Source organism: Solea senegalensis, linkage group LG11, assembly GCF_019176455.1.
Source record: "Solea senegalensis isolate Sse05_10M linkage group LG11, IFAPA_SoseM_1, whole genome shotgun sequence".
NCBI classification, from domain to species: domain Eukaryota; kingdom Metazoa; phylum Chordata; class Actinopteri; order Pleuronectiformes; family Soleidae; genus Solea; species Solea senegalensis.
In genome coordinates this window covers 23,752,640-23,774,467 of record NC_058031.1, presented here as the reverse complement: position 1 = coordinate 23,774,467, position 21,828 = coordinate 23,752,640, and the positions used below count along the sequence as shown (strand labels likewise).

The following is a 21,828-nucleotide window of genomic DNA, read 5'->3' as shown; positions in this document are numbered from 1 at the left end:
TTTCACCAACAATTAACCACGTTTACATGTAAATGTAACTTTATTTTGTTTTTTCCATCGCAGACTGAACGTTCAATGATTTGTTAAACTCAAGTTTAGCAACAAGAGGCTAGCTAACTAGTTTCAATGTTGTGGGACTTTGTGGGGAAACAGGAAGTACTTTGAGTTTGATTAAATTTTCCTCAAAATATTCAAAATATTCCACTTATTTCAGTGTTCTAAATTTTCTAATAAATCAATACAATGATATATATACATACATACATATGTGTGTGTATATATATATACACACGTATACATGTATATATAATATATATATATATATATATATATACATATATATATACATACATACACACACACATACACACATATATACATACATATATATATACATACAGTACACACATATATACATACATACTACATACAGTACATACATATATATATATATATATATATGCACTGCCTGGCCAGTTGCCGTTTATTGTTGGTAGTCTTGGCAGTTGGTCAGGTCTAGGTTCAGCAACATCACGTGCATAAGAATGACTTCAGATGACTACCGGAATATACTGAATGCCGGGATTCATCGGGCTCAAACTGTGAAAGAGGAAGCATAATTTTCACAGACCTAAACCCCATTGAGAATCTTTGGGATGTGCTGGAGAAGGCTTTGCACAGTGGTCTGACTCTCCCATCATCAATACAAGATCTTGGTAAAAAATGAATGCAACACTGGACAGAAATAAATCTTGTGACATTGCAGAAGCTTATCGAAAACAATGACACAGCGAATGAGTGCCATAATCAAAGCTAAATGCTATTAGAGCGTATGACCCTAGAGCGTATGATAAGTGGTGACTTTTTTTTGGCCAGGCAGTGTATATTACCTCATGTAGTGTAAAAGCGGGCATTGAAAGGGTTAAAATCCTCAGAATGATTGAATGTTTGGTAGGTCTGAGCATGGCTGAAGTTACTGAAGAGATTTACACAGAGAAAATTATTAATCTGGAAAGTTTTTACAGCAGCTTTTGGAAGTGGATATTTTTGTCCTTAATGACTTAAAAGGGTAGTAAATTAAATGGAACCCTGAGGGTTCAAACGATCCTCTACTAGGAACCTTTGAGCAGAACCCGGGGCACCCCAGACTTTTCATGACCTGGCACAGATTCAAACCATCAACCCTCACGTTACAAGCCCAGTTCCCTCTCCACTGGGCCATGAGGTGTCTTTCAAAAATAAGGAACCATACGTGTGTGTGTGACAGAGAGACAGAGAGAGTGTGTGTGTGTGTGTGTGTTGTTTTCATGTGTTGAACCCTCTTTTACTCACAGATGTACATGATGACCGTCTGATGTCGTCCCACAGGAGGACATCAGCTGATGTCTCGTCCTCATGTTTCTCAGTCATGGAGACATTTTCCCTTGTTATGATGTCACAGCATGTGTGATGACATCATCACTCCTCATGAATAAAAGTGTTAAAACTTCCTCCACATCAACAACACTTTGTGAGTGGCTGACTTGTGGGTGGAGCCATGTGTCACTTCGCACTGACGGCCACACTGGTGTGCTTCTGTCCTGTGACCGTTGCTATGGCAACTGATGTTTCTACGGCAGCCCATGTCTCAGCTCTTGGCCGTGTCGCCATGGTGACGTGACGACTGTGGAGAGAGGAGAGAGAGCATTTTAACCTGTGATGATGATGATGACGTCACCACCACACTGTGATGTCTCCAAAATCTTAACACACATCTGACACGTCCTCTGCTGGTGACTGCAGGCACTGCAAGACAAAGACCAGACAGAAAAGAAAGACACACTGTGACATCATTATAGGAAACAGTGACGTCATCACAGGAAACACTGTGACGACTTCACAGGAAACACAGTGATGTCGTCACAGTGTAGGAAACACAGTGATGACGTCACAGGAAACACAGTGACCTCATCGTCGTCACAGGAAACACAGCGACATCATCGTCGTCACAGGAAACACAGCGACGTCATCGTCGTCACAGGAAACACAGTGACATCATCGTCGTCACAGGAAACAGTGACATTGTTGACATAGTTGACATAAATAATAAACTCACCTGCTGTTTGTAAGAAAATGTATTCAGTAAAATAAACATCAGCTGTTCTCTCACACACACACACGGTAACAGTAACAGAGGTCAAAAGTCAATCCATCACATCTGACATTTGATCATCAAATCAAATATTGAGTTAAAAACAAAACTTTGAACAGTTGGGAGCAGCATTTCACCTCTTGTGTGTGTGTGTGTGTGAGAGAGATCAGCTGTGAGGTGGAAAATACTACAGGAAGTTCAGGAACCAGTTGCACCACTTTTTTAATGAAAATAAGCCGTTTACAGAGTGTTTTCAGTGAATATTCATGTAAATAATGGAAATACATACATAGGAATTGTTTCTGACAGAAAGAAACAGTTGCTAAATTGAAGTTTAGAAAAATCGGAAAAATATCAGACTTTTTCTTCCAACAGACGACGGCGTAGTGATGATGTCATAGGCCTGCTAATGCTAATCCTAACCCTGCTAGCTTTAAGAATAAACAAAGAAGCTTTAAGGTACAAAACCGAACCAAAAAACAAGCTAGCTAACTCTGCTTAACCTGAAGAAAGAAATCTGCAAACTTTAACAAAAGAAAAAGAAAAACAACCCAGAAGGGGGCGTGTTCCTGTTAAATTAAACGACCTCTGAATTTGGATTTTCTCACCTGACACGGGATTCCAAGATGGCCGTCACTCATACAAGAAAACCTCCTTCTTCACAGTGAATCTGTCGTAAATGTGAGTGTTTTTGTCCACTAGTGATGCTAACACTGCTAACAGTGGTTAGCATCCATGTTTTGTTTATAAGACAAAATAAAAAAACATTTATACTTTGTATGAAAAGTACGACATAAATAAAGTCGGAGTGACTTTTATATCATTTGTTTGATATAAAAAGTGAAATATCTCTTATGTTTTTTATTAAATCACTTTGTTCATCCTTTCACTCTTCATGTCTATTTCTGTCCCTCGTCCACTTCACCATTGACCACCAGTTCCATAGCAACCGACTCCAGAGATGAAGTGTGAGGGTCAGCTGACAACAAATTAATTATTGAAATAAACTTTTTCTTTATTTAACAGAATCGTAAAATATTTTCTTTTTGTAAACAATATTTTTGGAAAATGATGACTCAATAAATATAATTTATTCTTAAAGAATAATTTATGTAGAATTAATGAAAACAATTAATGAATTAATTGTTTTCACTGTTATATATATATATATTTATGTTTTTCCCTTTCTTCTTAAATCATTTTATTTCTTTATTTTCTTTCATATAAGTCTGTTGATGAAATGTCGTGATTGTACGTGAGCGAGAGTACAAACCCCTGGCTCTAACTCACCCCCACGCTCTCCTGCAGGTTGTGTTTGACCAGAAACTCTTTGATGCTTGGCTGATTGTCTAGCCCCGCCCACTGCTCCTCCAGCTGCTGCAGAAGCTCCTCCCATTGCCGCTTGTCTCTCCCCATTTGCCACGAGAGGCGGACCACCAACTGCAAGAGTGGCAGCAGCAGGGGGTGCGGTCTGTCTCTGTGTGGGTGGGACATGTCAGTCTGTGGGAGGGGCTTGCCCTCAGTCTCATTCTCAGCGAGGGTCAAGACACGGAGGGCAAGGTCACAGTGAAGCCGCGCCTCCTCCAGCTGCTCCACCTCCTGGAAACAACAGGTCAGACCCAACAGAGTGAAGAACCAATGGGGCGAGGCCGGGGGCGGAGTCTGAGCCTGGCTGTCGTAGAAACAGGCCCAGCCCAGTTTCTCTTGCAGTCTCTTCGCGTTGAGCAGCGGACCGAGGGCGTCATGGTAATGTCCCACCCTCCACGGGAAAAAAAAATTGTCACCAACGACCAATAACTCATCAATATCTGTCACTAATGATCAATAATTCATCAATATCTGTCACTAATGATCAATAATTCATCAATATCTGTCACTAATGATCAATAATTCATCAATATTTGTCACTAATGATCAATAATTCATCAATATCTGTCAGTAATGATCAATAATTCATCACTATTTGTCACAAATGATCAATAATTCATTAACACTTGTCAGAAATGATCAATAATTCATCAATATTTGTCACTAATGATCAATAATTCATTAACAGTTGTCAGAAATAATCAATAATTCATCAATATTTATCACAAATGATCAATAATTCATCAATATTTATCACAAATGATCAATAATTCATCAATATCTGTCACTAATTATCTACAATTCATCTTTAAATTATAAATATTTCTAATTTTATTTTCAGACCTTTTGTGCAACAGATACCTGATGAGCAGTTGCCCCGTGTGCAGGTCACTCAGGTAGAAGAAGTGTCGCACACACAGTGCCCCCCGCAGGCCGGACAGTGAACACAGGTGAGACAGGTACTGTTCGAACGCTCGGCTCCTCTTTGCGATCGTTTCTGCCGTGAAGTTTCTCCTCATCTTCTTTCCTGCAGCGAGGGGGAGGGGAGGCGGGGTCATGACAGGCTGTCAGGTTTCCATGACGACAACAATGTGTGTACACTCCACTTACGCGGGAAGCAGACACGATCCATCTGGTCTCCATGGATACGTCGTAACGTGGCGTGAAGGCGCTGGAAATCAGAATATCTGCGAGTGATTACGGCCGGGGTTTTGTCGCTGCCACCGGACTGGATGACGTGGATGGTGTAGAGCTGACGGACAACGACGACACTTTAATCTCAATTTTTATTTTAATAATCTCAACACGAACGTGAAAGAAAACAAAGATAAAATAAGATGATACAGAATTATCAGAAAATAAGATTTGTTGGTTGATGGTTTAAAAAAATTATACAATTCAATGAGATTAAAATAATCTATAACAATCAATAAAATGATAAAATAAAAAAATTCTGATTAAATGGCATAAAATAAAATATCTTTTACATGAAATTAAATCAGATTAAAGAAAAAATAAAATGAGATTAGAAAATAAAATAAGGTTAAATAAGTGGCCACAGGTGACAGACCGCTTCTGTTCTAGACTCAGAAAATGACCTTTGACCTCCAAAATCAATTCAAACGTCTGAGCGAGTCTTTGAACTCACCACGTACTTGGAGGCTGCGTCCTGCACCACACTGGCGTCCGTGACCTCGAACAACAGGCTCTCCGTCTGTCTCCGCCCAGAGGGGGCGGGACTTCCTGCTCCGAGTCCACGCAGGTGTCTCCAGCTCTCCTGGAGCTGCCGCGTCAGCAGGGAAGAGGGGGAGGGGCCAACAGGAGACACGCCGACGGGACTGATCTCTGCACGAGACAGAAGAACAGGATTCATTTTAGATTAAAGAGACGCCGCTTCAATAAACGCCACCTCACCTGTGCTGCTAAGCCCCTCCTCCATTGACTCGCCCAGGAAGTCAGAGTCACTGTCCAGCCCCGACCCCTCCCCCTCGCCGCCGTCCTCCCCCCCTCCCCCGACTCCACTGTCGAAGCAGAGCGTCCCACCGAGGCGGTCCGTCACACACTCCTCCTCTTCTGCTAGCTCCGCCTCCCAGCGCTCCTTGCCAATCTCCTCCTCTCCCTGCGCACCTCCTCCCTCCTGTTGCTCCGTTCCCGCCCCCTGACCATCTTTGAACAGCGACCGCTTCAGACGGTCCAGCAGCCGCGTCGCCATGACAACCTGCCCAGCAGGGCAGAGGGGGGGGGGCGTGGCTAAGAGAGCAGAGAGGGAAAAACACATCAGCATTTGTGAGGTCTTTTGTTTGTTTGTTTCCGTTCTGTACTTCACCAAGATGAGCACTAGGTGGCATGTCACCACAACAATAACAAAATAAACAAAGCTGTGGGCGTGGTTTATTGATCTGATTTATATTAGACAGAATCCACACACACACACAGAGCAGCAGCAGAGTGGACGTGTCTCCAGTTTCACAGATGGAGACGTCTCACAGTGGAAATCGTGTCTCACATTAATAATGCAGGAGCTTGCTGAGTCAGCCTGAAGCCATGAAAAATGCAGTGTCATCATTTTATCGTCCAGTGAAAGAAGACACTCAACATGTGGAAACTTTTTTATTCTTCTTCCCTTCACTCTGATCAGCTGTGTTTGATTTTAAGAATAAAATGAAAAACAGGTTTAGGACAAAGAAGCGTCCTCTGTGAAAGACACGAGGGACGCTGACTGAGGTTCACTGTGGCGCTGCAACCATGAAATGATCCTGGTTTCTTTGCTCCATAAAACAAAATAATCATTCAAGTAATCGATCGAGAATAAAGTCACTATATTATGATTGAGTTGTGATATTATGAGAATAAAGTTGTGATATTATGAGAATAAAGTTGTGATATTATGAGAATAAAGTTGTGATATTATGAGAATAAAGTTGTGATATAATTTCCAGCTTTGACAAACAGTGATCCATATTTTCCTCACATTTTAGGAAACAATCAAACAACTAATCGGTTAATCAAGGAAATGACTGACAGATGAATTTGTTGTGAAAGTACATCATGGTCATTAATTGTGGCTCTACAGAAGTTACATACTGCAGCTTTAAACACGTTCACTTTCTCTTCTCATTTCGATGAATATGACTTCGTGAGTCACGATCTAGGATTTACAAAGTTTCCAAACTCTTGAGTGACTTCAGATTTTTCTGACATCCCATGGACGCACTCCAATACATACAAGAACCGAACTTAAGCTCAAAAGAACCGAACCGAACAGTGAAAACAAGTCCAGATAAACATTACAACACAAACATGAACGCACTCCACATACAAGAACCGAACCGCGGCTCAAAAAAACCGAACCGAAGTCTAGATTAACATTAGCCTGAGGTTATTCTGAGTGAAGGAGGTGGCTGCTAACACTGTTAGCTCCACACACCACAGTGAATAAATGAGCAGTTAGTGCGTTAATGAGTAAACTAAGCTAACTAGCAGCGTCTCTGTCAGCTAACTCACTGCGTTCACTTCATTTTTTAACCCGTTAAATCTCAACTTTTAAACGTAAAACTGTCGCGGTTTGAACTGGGACTGACAGTGAAGCTAACAGCTAAAATAAAACCCCGCTCTGCTCACACACAACAGAGTAAAGTTAGCGAACACGCTGCTAACAGGTTAGTTTAACGGCTGGTGATGTGTTCACGGACTCGTTAAAGATAAATAAACTCACCGCGGACTGAAGAGAAGTTTGGTCCCGCTGATGTTAGTCCATGACAGCGGTCACAGGGAGTGACGAGGTCCGAGGACTGGAACCTAAAGGCAGCACCGAACCATCCACACCCATACACACTCACACTTACACTTACACACTCACACTTACACTTACACATCCACACACACACATACATTCACCGCTGTGCTGTTTGACAGCGACCAGCAGAGGGAGACAAATATTTGAACTGAAATCGTAGCAGTAATGTTGTCTTGTTGACGAGTGATAGTTCATGTTCACGAACATGTTCACGTCTTCATCTCACTGTTACACAGACTTTTCCATCAGGAAACTGAAGTTTGTAAACCGCTCACTCTCCCACACCAAACCTCATAGAGAAAATCAGTGATTTTAACATCACAACACACAGGAGTTGTTGATCCACTGCTGCCTCCATCACTAAGTTCAAATGTCTTATTTTGTCTTAATTCAGCAATTCAGTTCAGATTGACCTGTGACACAAAGTGACCACAGTGAAATCTTGATATTCGTAATTATATATATATACATACATATTTATATGTGTACACCTGCATTCTCTTTTTCCCACGGGCAGTGAAGGCAGCAGTAGTGATGAATAGTGGGCGTGGTTAACCTGACAGCAGAACCAGGAAGGTGTCGTGAAGTGGGCGGGGCTTAGATCTGCAGTTGTTGAGCGCCTCCACCCTGCAGCAGGAGCAGTGAACACACACTCGGTTCCACTGACCTCACCTTAGTTCTGCTCACCTGCACAGGTAAGAAAAAACAGAACTCTGCTCAGAGACTGGACAGAACCAGCTGCTGCTCAGTGTGTGTGTGTGTGTGTGTGTGGTTAACCAGTTTGAGGAAGGTGTTTGTTGCCTGAGTGTGTGCGTGTGTGTGTCAGCATGTGGCCTAAATTAAGGTGTGTGTGTTTTGTTCTTCTTAACATACCTTTAAAAAAATTCCTCTGTACTTGCTGAATGCTTCATAAACCTTGTTCCTGTTTTTATTGAAACACTGAAACAAACTCTCATGTTTTTCTGTTACTGGAAACTTTAAATAAGTTGGTTTTGACACAATTTCAGCCAAACGTTCTCGATGTGATGAGATGGTTTTGATCGTTGGTAACAGCGTTTTATTCATGTTTTTTTTTAATAAGTGTGGTTTTATGAGGGACAACATTCACAGACAGGCAGAAGTGACTCACGTCTCATTTGTGTGTCGACACACAAACATGATGAATGTGAATTATCAGTTTTTGGATCAGGTCATCATCATCATCATCAACCTGCAGGGGGCAGTCACGCTCAGACACTTGTAGTTATGAATGTGAAATCTGATGTGAAACCAAAAAGACAGATTTTAACCACTTAACAAAAGACGTGTGGAATAAAATCCGATGTCTTCAGAACACGTTCACAGTGACACAAAGTGACCACACGAGGCAGCAGCTCCACCAGCTAAAATCACTGATTTTCTCTCTGGACTTTGGTGTGGGAGAGTGAGTGGTTTACAAGTTTCTGTTTCCTGTTGGAAAAGTCTGTCTAACAGTGACATTCTTTGACTTCAGATTGCCTAACGAGGGTTTACAGTTACAGCTATATCGCCACCTGTTGGCGTGGCATGATTTTTGACAGCACTTTGGGAGACAGACATTTTTTATTTTTTAAAAATAGATTTATATCAATCGTTTTATCAACTCCACAGCGACCACGCGGTGTATTTATTTCTCTATCGACGTCCAGGAAATATAGGAAACATGTATGCACTTTTAAAATAACAACCCCCCAACCCTCTATAATACAGCGACTCGTTTACATCCATATCTGATATTTTAAATTCAGTGTTTATGCATTACAGCACTTTACAATAAAATGAAAGGTGCTCAAAGTGCATCACATCTGTGTTAACGTGCATAAAAACACTGGAAACTTTGGCACGGAGGTCAGGTGTGGCGGGAATGTGATATTGTCAGAGCGCTCCGATGTGTGAGCCAAAGTTAGGTTACACCAACTTTGACGAAACCTGTAGGGCTGTAATCAACCAAAAAAATTCTTGGTCGACTGAAGCCCTGAAATTTCCACTCAAAATCGACTAGTCGAGGGGGGGGCGGGGCTGGCGGCTCTGAAAGCGTTTTGCATCTGATCAATATGATAGCACATGATTTCTGAAAATATACTATATACTATACTACGTTGATATCAGCGCGATATCAACTGTTGAGGATTATTTAGATGATTTGTCTCATGTCCTCACACGGAGACACTGAACATAGGAGCTCCGCTTCACGGCTGAGACACAAATAGATTGCTGTCGTTGTTGCAGGCGAGCTGTGGGTTGGGCTAATCCAAAATACTGAAAACAAGGGGGGTGTTCTCTGAAGACATGCTGCGATCTGTGGAACAGGGGTGCTCTGAAAACACCCCCATTAGCACTTGGTAGATTCCTCCAGATGAAATCAAATTAACCAAAAACTGTATGAAATGAACACAGCAAAAAGTCGGCTTTGAGACAGAATTTGAGTCGAACCAGAACGTATCGACTTTACAGCTCTAGAAACCTGGTGTAAACTTGTCACAGCACAAGACGAACAGAGGCCGTTTCTCAATATCCATACTTGTGCGTACTTGTGCGTACTCCCGTACTTGTGAAAACGTCATCAGCCTCAGTCCCAGTTCTGTTCCAATTCTCAAGTAAGCGAACAGCGAGGACGGTTCTCAAACCCGGGAAGTGTTCTCGCTCCGCCCATTTTTACCAAGTATGCATCGGAGGTGACTTAAGCGTACTTGGGATGGCCATGTATCCCAGATATATAATATTTTTCTGTGTCCCAGAACAAAGTTTTAACATCATTTGAAGCGAGAAATTAGTCATTTAGAATTCAAACATGTGGTTTATGTATTAAGATCTGACGTATTTATAGTTTGGCAGCGACGTTTGTCGGCGGTGATTAGCTCCGCCTCTGCGGACGCTCGGCGCTCAATGTGCCCGGCACAGAGCAGCGTGACCTCGGCCTGTCCTGATGAAATGATCCGCTGGCTCAGACGTCGCTGTCTTTAGATGCTCGGTGTGATCCATAGATTTGTTGTTGACGTGTTATTTTGTTTTTAATGGAAACGTTTTGACCTGACAGTTTGAAAGTTTGTATATTATTCATTTATTTTTAATTTTTAACTTTGAATGTAAATTTATATTAAAGTCGCACGGCCATTGTATATAAATATTATATGTAAATATTAGATATGTAGAGATTTGTACACATTATATATTTATGGAGTAGTATATATGTATACATATACTGTATATATACTACTCTACAATGCTGTAATATATCTATTTTCCACATTGTATTATTTGTATTATATATTTTAATAGAAATAAATGAATAAATGAAGTTAAATATTTAAAATGTAAAAATAATAACTACATATATATGCATTTATTAAAAGTATTTCATATGTTCATTTATCAACACCATAGGTGGCGCTAATGAGGCTGCAGCACCAGCCACCATTCAAACAGCAGAACAATACATACATACTTGCTTACTTGAGTATTGAGAAACAGCCTTGTGTACTCCTGTACTTCTCAAGTATATACTCCCAGCGTATTTCTCAAGTATATACTTCCCAAGTAAGCAAGTACATACTTGTTTACTTGAGTATTGAGAAACGGCCAAAAAGTCCATTGGGACCATGACCTCAACTCAACAGGAAGTCGGCCATTTTGAATTTGGTGGATTTACTTTTTCTTCTTTTTTAAAGATCTGTCCAATATCTGATCCAGTGAGTCTGAGCGGAGTATCACTGACCACAGCACAAACTCTACGTGTTTGTCCTGGTATTAATAGTTATAGTTAGGTTAGTTATGTTTACCCGTGTGCATTAGTCACACTGTGTGTGTGTGTGTGTGTGAGCGAGCAGAGAGAGAGAGAGGAGTGTCGTAGGTCTGGAATATAAGTGGCTCAACCGGTCCCACACTGGCCCCAGGGCCCGACACACACACACACACACACACACACACACACACAAAGACACAGCTGAATCACTGCTGGACGTCCATATCAGCTGTTTGACGAAAATGATGTTGGACGCATGTTTAACCCGGTGAGGAGCAACGGGACAAGTTGCTGAAACATAAACATCTGAACTTGTTCAATGAGACTGAACAGTGTTACATTTACATTGATGCCAAATCCAGATGAAACTCAGTCTCAGAGAGTGTGATCCTGCAAACACACACCGTTCATTCATTCATTCAAATCTGATGAGTTTTGACAGAGATATCAAGATGCTTATTTACCGTTTTGCCCATTGTAAGTGATTGGGCGTTCTTGAAAGTTTGACCGTGTTTTGTGACGTCATCAGTGAGTCAATTCTTACCAAAATTGGATGGGAAACATACTTGTGTGATCACGTACACGTCAGACTGATCCACCAAAAAACCTTTTAACAGAAGGACAAACTGACGCTGATGATAACAGACCCTCCTTGTTATGACGTAACATTTCCACGCTGACGCTCAGTGACGATGTTACAGTCATCACTACGTTTAAATCCCTCTGAAAGACACTGTAAACATGTTCAATCCATAGTGGAAGTTGTATTTGCTAACAAAACCTGAAGAAACAACTCACTTATTTGTTACCTTAGTAACGGACATGATGGTCATGCAGGTTCTTTTAACGTCAGTAACATATTATTTTTGTGACTTGGTAACATTTGTAACATTAATTCACCGGTTTCTTCTGGATCTTCTGACGATGCACGGATACAAAACCACATGACGGTAGATTACATGATGACAGAAGGCTCCGCCCCTTTATGTTTACTAAACTTTAAAAAACAAAGTCACAAATACAGTCGTTGTCGTAACATTGTGACTTTAAACATGGACAGGGGTGTGTGTGTGTGTGTGTATCCAGTTGTCTGTGTGATTTCAGAGCAGGTTTGAACACGTTTATCCTCGGTCATAACCAGTTTAACCACTTCCCCCTGCACTCACTCACTCATTCACCGCTGTTGTCTGACTTCTGACCCTGTTAAATCCACAGTTCCAGCTCGGCGCAGGTGTTTCTTCTTCTCTTCCATCAGTGATAGAACCTGGTACCTGGTGGTGTTTTTTTAACAAAAACAGGGTTAGAGTTACAAACAAATATTAACTAAATCAAATCAAATCTATGGACTTTCGTAAACTGTTTTTATTCAGTAAAATCCCAGGATGTTTCCTGATTAACAGCAGATTTGATGTAACTGTGTTTCCTCTGGTGTTTCCACAGTTCAGCCATGAGGTGGCGCTCGTCTCATCTTCCTCTCCTCCTCGTCCTCCTCCTCTCTCTCCTCACACTCACGCCCGCGAAAAGTGAAAGTACAACGTCGGAGTTCAGAATCTGTTCGTACAACATACAAAAGTTCAACAAGGAAAAAGCTAAGGATTACAGAATGATGAACACTCTGACCCGGGTAACACACACACACACACACACTAAAATCAACATCAGTTTAACTCAACGATATCCACGTCACATGTTCACGTCTTTATCGCAGACTTTTCCAACAGGAAACTGAAGTTTGTAAACCATGATTTTAGCTCACAGGGACACAGGAGCTGCTGGTCCTCTGCTGCCTCGTGTGGTCACTTTTTGTCACTGAGGTGAATTTGAACAAAGGTTTTAAAACGCCAAAGTGACAAAATAAGACATTTGAACTTAGTGATGGAGGCAACAGTGGATCAACAACTCCTGTGTGTGTGATGTTAAAATCACTGATTTTCTCTGTGGGGTTTGGTGTGGGAGAGTGAGTAGGGGGCACTGGCAGCGCAGTCAGCACTTACTCAACTAGGCCTTTAATATTTCAATACATACATGTAGAATTGACGTGTGCGTGCGTGTGTGTGTCTGTGCGTGTGTGGGTAGGTGGTGTATCGCTGTGACATCTGTCTCCTGCAGGACGTTGTTGATCCTGATGGTTCAGTGATTAAAGCTCTGCTGAAGTCCATCAACAGGTAAAAAAAACAAACAAGTGACGCTACTCACTTTCTTTACTGCAGTGGGCGGAGCTTTAAAAAAAAAAGCAACGAGAAATCCTGGGGTTAAAGGTCACAGTCATTTTGAAAAACAGACAAAATCCAGACTGAAAATACCCTTAAAACTAAAAAAGATTGTGGACGCAGTGTCATGTGGCAGATGATGAGAATGTTGATGTTAACACACACCCGTGGACATGGTGATGATGATGTGTCTGTGTCTGCCTCCAGCATGGAATCTGAAAGGTACTGTGGACTTTAATGTCAAACTTTATCTAATCAGAATTAATCATCCGCCAATCACCTTCATTCACCCGCTCTACTAATCCTGATGTCTAACAGGTAACACTTTATTTTAGGGAGAGTCACTCACCGAGTATCAACAAGTCCGTCAGTCAACACAAACTCTGAATCACTGTGACTTATATACACAGTACAAGTGGTTTTTTATTTGTTGCCGAGTGCCGGCTACAATAATCTAATCAGTTTGATCTTAAGAACAGACTTTTCCAACAGGAAACTGAAGTTTGTAAACCACTCACTCTCCCACACCAAACCCCATAGAGAAAACCTGTGATTTTAGCTCACAGGGACACAGGAGCTGCTGGTCTACTGCTGCCTCGTGTGGTCACTTAGTGTCACTGAGGTAAATATGAATAAAAGTAATTTTGAATGCCGAAGTGTCAAAATAAGACATTTGAACTTAGAGATGGAGGCAACTCCTGTGTGTGTAGTGTTAAAATCACTGATTATCTCTATGGGGTTCTCGATGCTGATTGGCTTGAGCACAAACACAGAGAAATGAGACATTCATTTTTGACTTTGTTTGTTTTATAAAATAATGTGAAATGAATTCTGTACATTTACTGTCGTAAAGTGATCAATACTTTATATACAAGTAATGTCCTGATCAATCAATAAAGACTCTACAGAGATGTAGAGATAGATGATATAGAGATGTAGATATAGATGATATAGAGATGTACAGATACTGTAGAGATAGATGATATATAGATGATATAGAGATGTAGAGATAGATGATATAGAGATGTAGATATAGATGTGATCTGAATTTCCAGGATCACTCTTGTGTACTTATACTGGAGTATAGCTGCCAATACAAAATGAATCAATAATTAATCCAACAACAAAGCCTCTTTTCCACACTGTTGCTGCTGTTTTAGATAAAGAGAAAACACCACAATAATCTGGATTAATCTGGTTTAATAAAGTGATTGCTTCCTCTCTGTTCATGTTTCCTCTGGATTTGTCAGTGAATCATTGATTCAGTTTCTGTGGTGGATGGTTTTTCTCCTCCTGTTACACATTAACCAGCTGCTTTCTGCAAAAAGGGAACCTTTTCTTTGTCTGAACTCTGGTGTAAACCTCTGATCAGCATGTGATTGACATTTGATTTTTGGTGGTTTTGGTAATCTGGTTAAACTGATGCAGAGCTAACAAGGCTAACGAGGCTAACGGACAACTGCCACAGTGGTGGGTTCACATTTTAAACTCTACTTTAGTAAAAGTACATTTATTATTATTAGTATTATCACTTCATATACAAAATAATGTGGTATGTAATAAATAACAAATATAGTATAATCAGTTTTTTTAATGATTCTTTCAAGTTAATTGTCAATTTTAAGTTTGTAAATTGAAAACTATTTGAATGTTTCCTGCGTCTGATGCTAAAGTTTGAGGAAATCTCATTGTTTCATTGACAAACAAACAAACGTGGTGAAGATAAAACCTCACTGTTGAGCTGTAGTAACAGTGTTTCTCTGTGTTTGTGCTGTAGTAACAGTGTTTCTGTGTTTGTGTTGTAGTAACAGTGTTTCTCTGTGTTTGTGCTGTAGTAACAGTGTTTCTCTGTGTTTGTGCTGTAGTAACAGTGTTTCTCTCTGTGTTTATGTTGTAGTAACAGTGTTTCTCTCAGTGTTTGTGCTGTAGTAACAGTGTTTCTCTGTGTTTATGTTGTAGTAACAGTGTTTCTCTGTGTTTGTGCTGTAGTAACAGTGTTTCTCTGTGTTTGTGTTGTAGTAACAGTGTTTCTCTGTGTTTGTGCTGTAGTAACAGTGTTTCTCTGTGTTTGTGTTGTAGTAACAGTGTTTCTGTGTTTGTGTTAGTAACAGTGTTTCTGCGTTTGTGTTGTGTGTTGTGTTGTAGTAACTCTCTGTGTTTTTGTAGTAACAGTGTTTTCTGTGTTGTAGTAACAGTGTTTCTCTGTGTTTGTGTTGTAAGTGTTTCTCTGTGTTTTCTTAGTCTCTGTGTTTGTGTTGTAGTAGTGTTTGTGCTGTAGTAACAGTGTTTCTCTGTGTTTTTCTGTGTTTGTGCTGTAGTAACAGTGTTTCTCTGTGTTTATGTTGTAGTAACAGTGTTTCTCTGTGTTTTGTAGTAACACTGTGTTTATGTTGTAGTAACAGTGTTTCTCTGTGTTTGTGTTGTAGTAACAGTGTTTCTGTGTTTAGTAACAGTGTTTCTCTGTGTTTTGTGTTGTAGTAACAGTGTTTTCTGTGTGTAGTAACAGTGTTTTCTGTGTTTGTGTTGTAGTAACAGTGCTGTGGTAGTGTTTCTCTGTGTTTGTGTAGTAACAGTGTTTCTCTGTGTTTGTGTTGTAGTAACAGTGTTTCTGTGTTTGTGTGTTCTCAGTGTTTTCTGTGTTTTATGTTGTAGTAACAGTGTTTCTGTGTTTGTGTGTTCTCTGTTTGTTTGTGTTTTGTGTTTTTAGTAACAGTGTTTCTGTGTTTTGTGTTGTAGTAACAGTGTTTCTCATGTTTGTGTTGTAGTAGTAACAGTGTTTTCTCTGTGTTTATGCTTGTAGTAACAGTGTTTCTGTGTTTGTGTTGTAGTAACAGTGTTTCTGTGTGTTTGTGTTGTAGTAACAGTGTTTTTCTGTGTTTGTGTTGTAGTAACAGTGTTTTGTGTTTGTGTTGTAGTAACAGTGTTTCTCTGTGTTTGTGCTGTAGTAACAGTGTTTCTCTGTGTTGGTGTTTTAGTAACAGTGTTTCTCTGTGTTTGTGCTGTAGTAACAGTGTTTCTCTGTGTTTTGTGTTTGTGTAAGTACACTTGTAGTGTTTCTGTGTGTTTGTGTTGTGTTTCTCTGTGTTGTAGTAACAGTGTTTCTCTGTGTTTGTGTGTTTCAGTGTTTTCAGTGTTTCTCTATGTTTTTGTGCTGTAGCCAGTGTTTCTCTGTGTTTGTGCTGTAACAGTGTTTCTGTTTGTGTTGTAGTAACAGTTTGTTTGTGCTGTAGTAACAGTGTTTCTGTGTGTTTGTTTTAGTAGTAACAGTGTTTCTCTGTGTTTGTTTGTAGTAACAGTGTTTCTGTGTTGTGCTGTAGTAACAGTGTTTCTGTGTTTGTGCTGCAGTAACAGTGTTTCTCTGTTTCTGTGTTTTCTGTGTCTAGTGTTTGTGTTGTAGTAACAGTGTTTCTCTGTGTTTGTGTTGTAGTAACAGTGTTTCTCTGTGTTTGTGCTGTAGTAACAGTGTTTCTCTGTGTTTCTGTGTGTTGTGTTGTTATTCTCTGTGTTTGTGTGTAACAGTGTTTCTCTGTGTTTGTGTGGTAACAGTGTTTCTGTGTTTGTGCTGTAGTAACAGTGTTTCTCTGTGTTTATGCTGTGTGTTTCTCTTTGTTTGTGGTAGTAACAGTGTTTCTCTTGTGTTTGTGTTGTAGTAACAGTGTTTGTTTGTGCTGTAGTGTGTTTGTGTTGTAGTAACAGTGTGTGTCTGGTGTTCTCTTGTGTTCTAGTAACAGTGTTTCTCTGTGTTTGCTGTAACAGTGTTTCTCTGTGTTTTGTGCTGTAGTAACAGTGTTTCTCTGTGTTGTTGTAGTAGTAACAGTGTTTCTCTGTGTTTGTGCTGTAGTAACAGTGTTTCTCTGTGTGTGTTGTGTCTGTAGTAACAGTGTTTCTCTGTGTTTGTTGTAGTAACAGTGTTCTCTGTGTTTTGTGGTTTCTGTGTAACAGTGTTTCTCTGTGTTTGTGTTCTAGTAACAGTGTTAGTCTCTCTGTGTGTTGTGTAGTAGTAACAGTGTTTCTCTGTGTTAGTAACAGTGCTGTAGTAACAGTGTTTCTCTGTGTTTCTCTTGTGTTGTAGTAACAGTGTTTCTCTGTGTTTGTGTAGTAGTGTTTCTCTGTGTTTAGTGTTTCTCTGTGTTTTGTGTAGTAACAGTGTTTCTCTGTGTTTGTGTGTAGTAGTAACAGTGTTTCTCTGTGTTTGTGCTGTAGTAACAGTGTTCTCTGTGTTTGTGTAGTAACAGTGTTTCTCTGTGTGTTTCTGTGTTGTAGTAACAGTGTTTATCTGTGTGTGTTGTGTAATGTAGTGTTTCTCTGTGTTTGTGTTCTAGTAACAGTGTTTCTCTGTGTTTGTGTGTAGTAACAGTGTTTCTCTGTGTTTTGTGCTGTAGTAACAGTGTTCTCTGTGTTTGTTGTAGTAACAGTGTTTCTCTGTGTTTGTGCTGTAGTAACAGTGTTTAGTGTCGGTGTTGTAGTAACAGTGTTTCTCTGTGTTGTGTTTAGTAACAGTGTTTCTCTGTGTTTGTGTAGTAGTAACAGTGTTTCTTGTGTTTTGTGTAGTAACAGTGTTTCTGTGTTTATGTTGTGTAACAGTGAACTGTGCTGTAGTAACAGTGTGTTTGTGTTGTAGTAACAGTGTTTCTCTGTGTGTGTTAGTGTTTCTCTGTGTTTATGTTGTAGTAACAGTGTTTCTCTGTGGTTGTTTTGTAGTAACAGTGTTTATCTGTGTCTGTGTTGTAGTAACAGTGTTTCTCTGTGTCTGTGTTTTCTGTGTTTGTGCTGTAGTAACAGTGTTTCTCTCTTTTGTTGTGTTTGTGTGTTCCAGTGTTGTAGTAACAGTGTTTCTCTGTGTTTGTAGTAGTAACAGTGTTTCTCTGTGTTTGTGCTGTAGTAACAGTGTTTCTGTGTTTGTGTTGTAGTAACAGTGTTTCTCTGTGTTTGTGCTGTAGTAACAGTGTTTCTCTGTGTTTGTGTTGAGGTACGACGGATTTGTCTACAAGTCTGTGTCCAGTAAACCTCTGGGGAAATCTGCCACTGACATGCAGAAGTACGTCTTCATCTACAGGTGAGACGTTCACACATTCATCTACAGGTGAGACGTTCAGTCGCTCACCCGCAGCTGAGACGGTCAGACGTTCACTCACAGAGGACAGAACTATCTTCTTCTCCATCTTCATTATCACATCTTTTCCTTTCGTCCAATCAGAGAACAGACGGCGAGTGTGATTGGTCAACATCAGTACGAGAGCAAACCACAAGTTTTCACCAGGGCACCGTTCGCCGTTCACTTCCAGAGCATGAAAACCAGTAAGTGGAGACACTTCATCTTCATCATCATCTCCTCCTCTACCTCCCTCCTTCACTCCTTCACTCCTCTTCCTCCCTCGTTTCCTCTGCAGGAGTCAACAAGTTTGTTCTGGTTCCTCTTCACTCTGATCCAGCTCAGGCCGTTCAGGAGATGAACCAACTGTACGACGTCTTTGAGACGGTGACCAAGCTGTGGGACAACTTGGTGCGGACACACACACAGACACACACACAGAGATACACATAATCACTGTAGTGAGCATCATGTGAAGATGTATGTGTGTGTGTGTGTGTGTAGAATGTGATGTTCCTGGGAGATTTCCACGCTGGTTGTGCGTACATGAAGAAGACCGACAAGAAAAACATCAAACTCTTCGCTAACACCTCGTTCTCGTGGCTGATCGGAGACAAAGTGGACACGACCGTCCGTGAGGACACCAGCTGTCCCTTTGACAGGTGTGTGTGTGTGTGTGTGTGTGTGTGTGTGTGTGTGTGTGTGTGTGTGTGTGTGTGTGTGTGTGTGTGTGTGTGTGTACTTCAAATGAAGCTACAGCACCACACACAGTCCTGGCGTGAGTATTACAGCGTTTGAGAAAAACTCTTTTTTTAAAATCTGCTCATGACGGCAGCATGCGCATTTCACCTCAAATGTTACCGCCCCACCAGTAAGTTTACTTCGACAGCTCCACCTTAGCTCCACCTTGTCCCTGCGAGAGTGCAGGCGAGGGAGGAAGAGCGGTATTATGTCAACGCGGAGGGACAAGTGTGCTGTTGGTGGCTGCACAGTGGAGCACAGTGTTTTACAGAGGATTTTATATATGAAGCTAATGTGCCGGATAAAGTCAGCAAACATGTGTTCGCACCACTTCACATCAGACTGCGACCAGCGGTCGCTGTATTTAGTCAGCAAACGTATTTCACCGACGTACAAACACACACATTGTTAAGAAAAGGTCACATAGAGCTCATAACTGACCATTCTGACACGTCCTAATTAAACATATTTGTTCAGTACGTCCTCCATGACCGAAGCACAGACTCAGTCTGATACAGTCACATACAGCAGCAGTTTATGCAGCGATCAGCGGTGCTGTCCTTAAGTGTTTTTAACTGATTTACAGTTCGGCACTGTTCGGCTCGATCCTTATGTAGGACGTCTCTTCCTGTGACGGCACTCTCGCTGTTTTCTGCGCACGCAGCCATGTTGATATTGTCAGAGAACTAGTGGAGGGAGGGGGAGAGAAATGGAGCTGAGTGAGTGAGTGCTGTAAAGAGGACAAATCAGAAACCCCCTGGAAGAAGTGGGCGTGTGTTTGCCTGTGTCTCATTTGCATATAAAGGGACCATGCACAAAAACCGAGCGTTCTGAAAGGGGTGGGTTTAGCAGGGTTATTGAACTACTATGATGCTTCATCCTTATGGTATTTTGACCAAAGGACACCAGGGAACTATTTTAATGGGGGAAATAGGGTATAATATGTCCCCTTTATGCTGTACAAGAATGTGTGTGTGAGACTGAGCGACACAGACAGAGAGAGGGTAAATGTGGAATATTAAAAATATTCAGAGGAAAATAGTTTTAGGGCTTAAATAATCCAACGATGACTAAAATAACTGTCACCTTTTTTGTAAATAATTCAAACCAAGTTTGTATGATTTTTCAGCTTTTAAAATATTAGTGTGTGTGTGTGTGTGTGTGCGCGTGTGCGTGCGTGTATCAGGATCGTGGTTCATGGGAGGGTGTTCCTGAAGGCGGTCGTTCCGTACTCCGCTAAGGTCTTCAACATCGGAAGAGAGCTCAAGATCCAAAGGAAAAGGGTTTGTTTACCTGTCTGACGCGACACCTGACACAGTCTACGATTTCTACGCCACATGTTCACGTCTTTATCTCACTGTGAGACAGACTTTTCAACAGGAAACTGAAGTTTGTAAACCACTCACTCTCCCACACCAAAGTCCATAGAGAAAATCAGTGATTTTAGCTCGCAGGGACACAGGAGCTGCTGGTCCTCTGCTGCCTTGTGTGGTCACTTTGTGTCACTGAGGTCAATCTGAAGGTTTTAAAATAAGACATTTGAACTTAGTGATGGAGGCAGCAATGGATCAACAACTCCTGTGTGCTGTGATGTAAAAATCACTGATTTTCTCTATGGGGTTTGATATGGCAGAGTGAGTGGTTTACAAACCTAAGTTTCCTGTTGAAAAGTCTGTCTAACAGTGAGATAAAGATGTGAAAATGTTCTTTAGATATCGTAGACTTTATTATAAATGGCTAAATTCAGTTTTTGCTCATGTCTCCTCTGGCAGCCATGTTTTTATGCAGGCACTCAGCATTTAAAAAAGTGAACTATCCCTTTAATATAAACAAACTCTGACTTCCAGGTGCGGAAGATGAGTGACAACTTACCTGTGGAGGTGAGACTGAAGAGCTCCGCCCTCCTCCTTCAGGCCACGCCCCTGCTGTTCCTCCTCGGCGTCGTCCAGCTCCTCCGGTCTCTGTGAGCGATGTGTCGTGAAGGTCAAGTGACCAGTGTTTCACATGAGTCACGTGGTCACTGAGATGTTTTTTTACGATCTCTGACGTCGTCTCGTTGAACTGTCATGGCGACAGAATCATTTAAAACTCTGACAATGACGTGGTTCTTCACGCTGTGTGACCTGATGAATGAATGAATGAAGATTTAAACGTGTCTGGATTATTATTGTTATTATTTCTTAGGTAAATTTGATTTGTTTTTATAACAAACATTATTTTATTTTATATTCCTCCTCATTCTGTTTTTGTCTCTGTACAGAATCTGATGTAAATATTTGAGAAATGACTGTTTTTAATAATCAATAAAGTTTTCTGTATTCAAATTGTTATTTTTTGTTTGCGTTTGAAACATGCGCACGTCTGAGCTCCCGCTGCAGAAAATATTCAACCATAAACACACAGAACCATGAATAAAAGCTTTACTATTTAAATATGTGTAAAAAAAACCCTGATTTTTTGTAATACTTTAGTTATTTTAGTCATATTTCTTTGTACTTCAGTAGAACGTCAGTACTATGCTCATCCTCTGGGGGCGCTGCTGCTTCTGCTGCAGCAACATTTGCATTTTTTTTTTCTGTCGGCGAGTAAAAAATGAAGCGCTACTTCCTCATAGCACAGATCGTCTATGTCAGTGAAGATGTCTCGCGCTGAGCGTAGCTTCCTGATATCCTGATAAACAGGGTCAGGGTTTTCATAATTTAAAGCACAGTGTGTCATTTTTAAGCAGCA

At 40.8% G+C, this 21,828-nt stretch overlaps 2 protein-coding genes across 3 annotated transcripts; one reads left to right on the top strand and one right to left on the bottom strand.

The window, feature by feature from the left end:
• Positions 1–717: 717 nt before the first annotated feature.
• On the bottom strand, positions 718–7,371 carry snx21 (sorting nexin family member 21). Its single transcript, XM_044039370.1, has 7 exons — positions 7,215–7,371; positions 5,414–5,749; positions 5,148–5,344; positions 4,610–4,751; positions 4,361–4,526; positions 3,422–3,890; positions 718–1,663 (listed from the first exon to the last, which is right to left on the bottom strand). The coding sequence occupies exons 2-7, from the start codon at positions 5,709–5,711 to the stop codon at positions 1,628–1,630; spliced, it is 1,308 nt and encodes a 435-aa protein (XP_043895305.1). The 5' UTR covers positions 5,712–5,749; positions 7,215–7,371; the 3' UTR covers positions 718–1,627.
• Positions 7,372–7,892: 521 nt separating this feature from the next.
• Positions 7,893–21,422, top strand: LOC122777231 (deoxyribonuclease-1-like). Of its 2 annotated transcripts, XM_044038318.1 has the most exons (10): positions 7,893–7,990; positions 12,496–12,679; positions 13,132–13,220; positions 13,473–13,487; positions 18,235–18,321; positions 18,463–18,563; positions 18,656–18,768; positions 18,862–19,019; positions 20,285–20,381; positions 20,946–21,422. In XM_044038318.1, exons 2-10 carry the CDS (start codon positions 12,503–12,505, stop codon positions 21,063–21,065), a joined length of 957 nt encoding a protein of 318 aa, XP_043894253.1. In that variant the 5' UTR covers positions 7,893–7,990; positions 12,496–12,502; the 3' UTR covers positions 21,066–21,422. The 2 variants fall into 2 exon arrangements, with proteins under 2 accessions (XP_043894253.1, XP_043894254.1); XM_044038319.1 differs by lacking the exon at positions 13,473–13,487.
• The last annotated feature ends 406 nt before the right edge of the window (positions 21,423–21,828 follow it).

Bases quoted from the DNA above. Each gene is read 5' to 3' on its own strand.
- snx21 (XM_044039370.1), bottom strand. From the start codon at position 5,711: ATGGCGACGCGGCTGCTGGACCGTCTGAAGCGGTCGCTGTTCAAAGAT. The intron at 3,891-4,360 runs GTATCTGTTGCA...TTTCCCGTGGAG, and splicing joins ACGGGGCAACTGCTCATCAG to GGTGGGACATTACCATGACG. The intron at 1,664-3,421 runs GTGAGTTAGAGC...CTCTCTCCACAG, and splicing joins ACCTGCAGGAGAGCGTGGGG to TCGTCACGTCACCATGGCGA.
- LOC122777231 (XM_044038318.1), top strand. From the start codon at position 12,503: ATGAGGTGGCGCTCGTCTCATCTTCCTCTCCTCCTCGTCCTCCTCCTC. The intron at 18,322-18,462 runs GTGAGACGTTCA...TCGTCCAATCAG, and splicing joins AAGTACGTCTTCATCTACAG to AGAACAGACGGCGAGTGTGA. The intron at 18,769-18,861 runs GTGCGGACACAC...GTGTGTGTGTAG, and splicing joins CCAAGCTGTGGGACAACTTG to AATGTGATGTTCCTGGGAGA.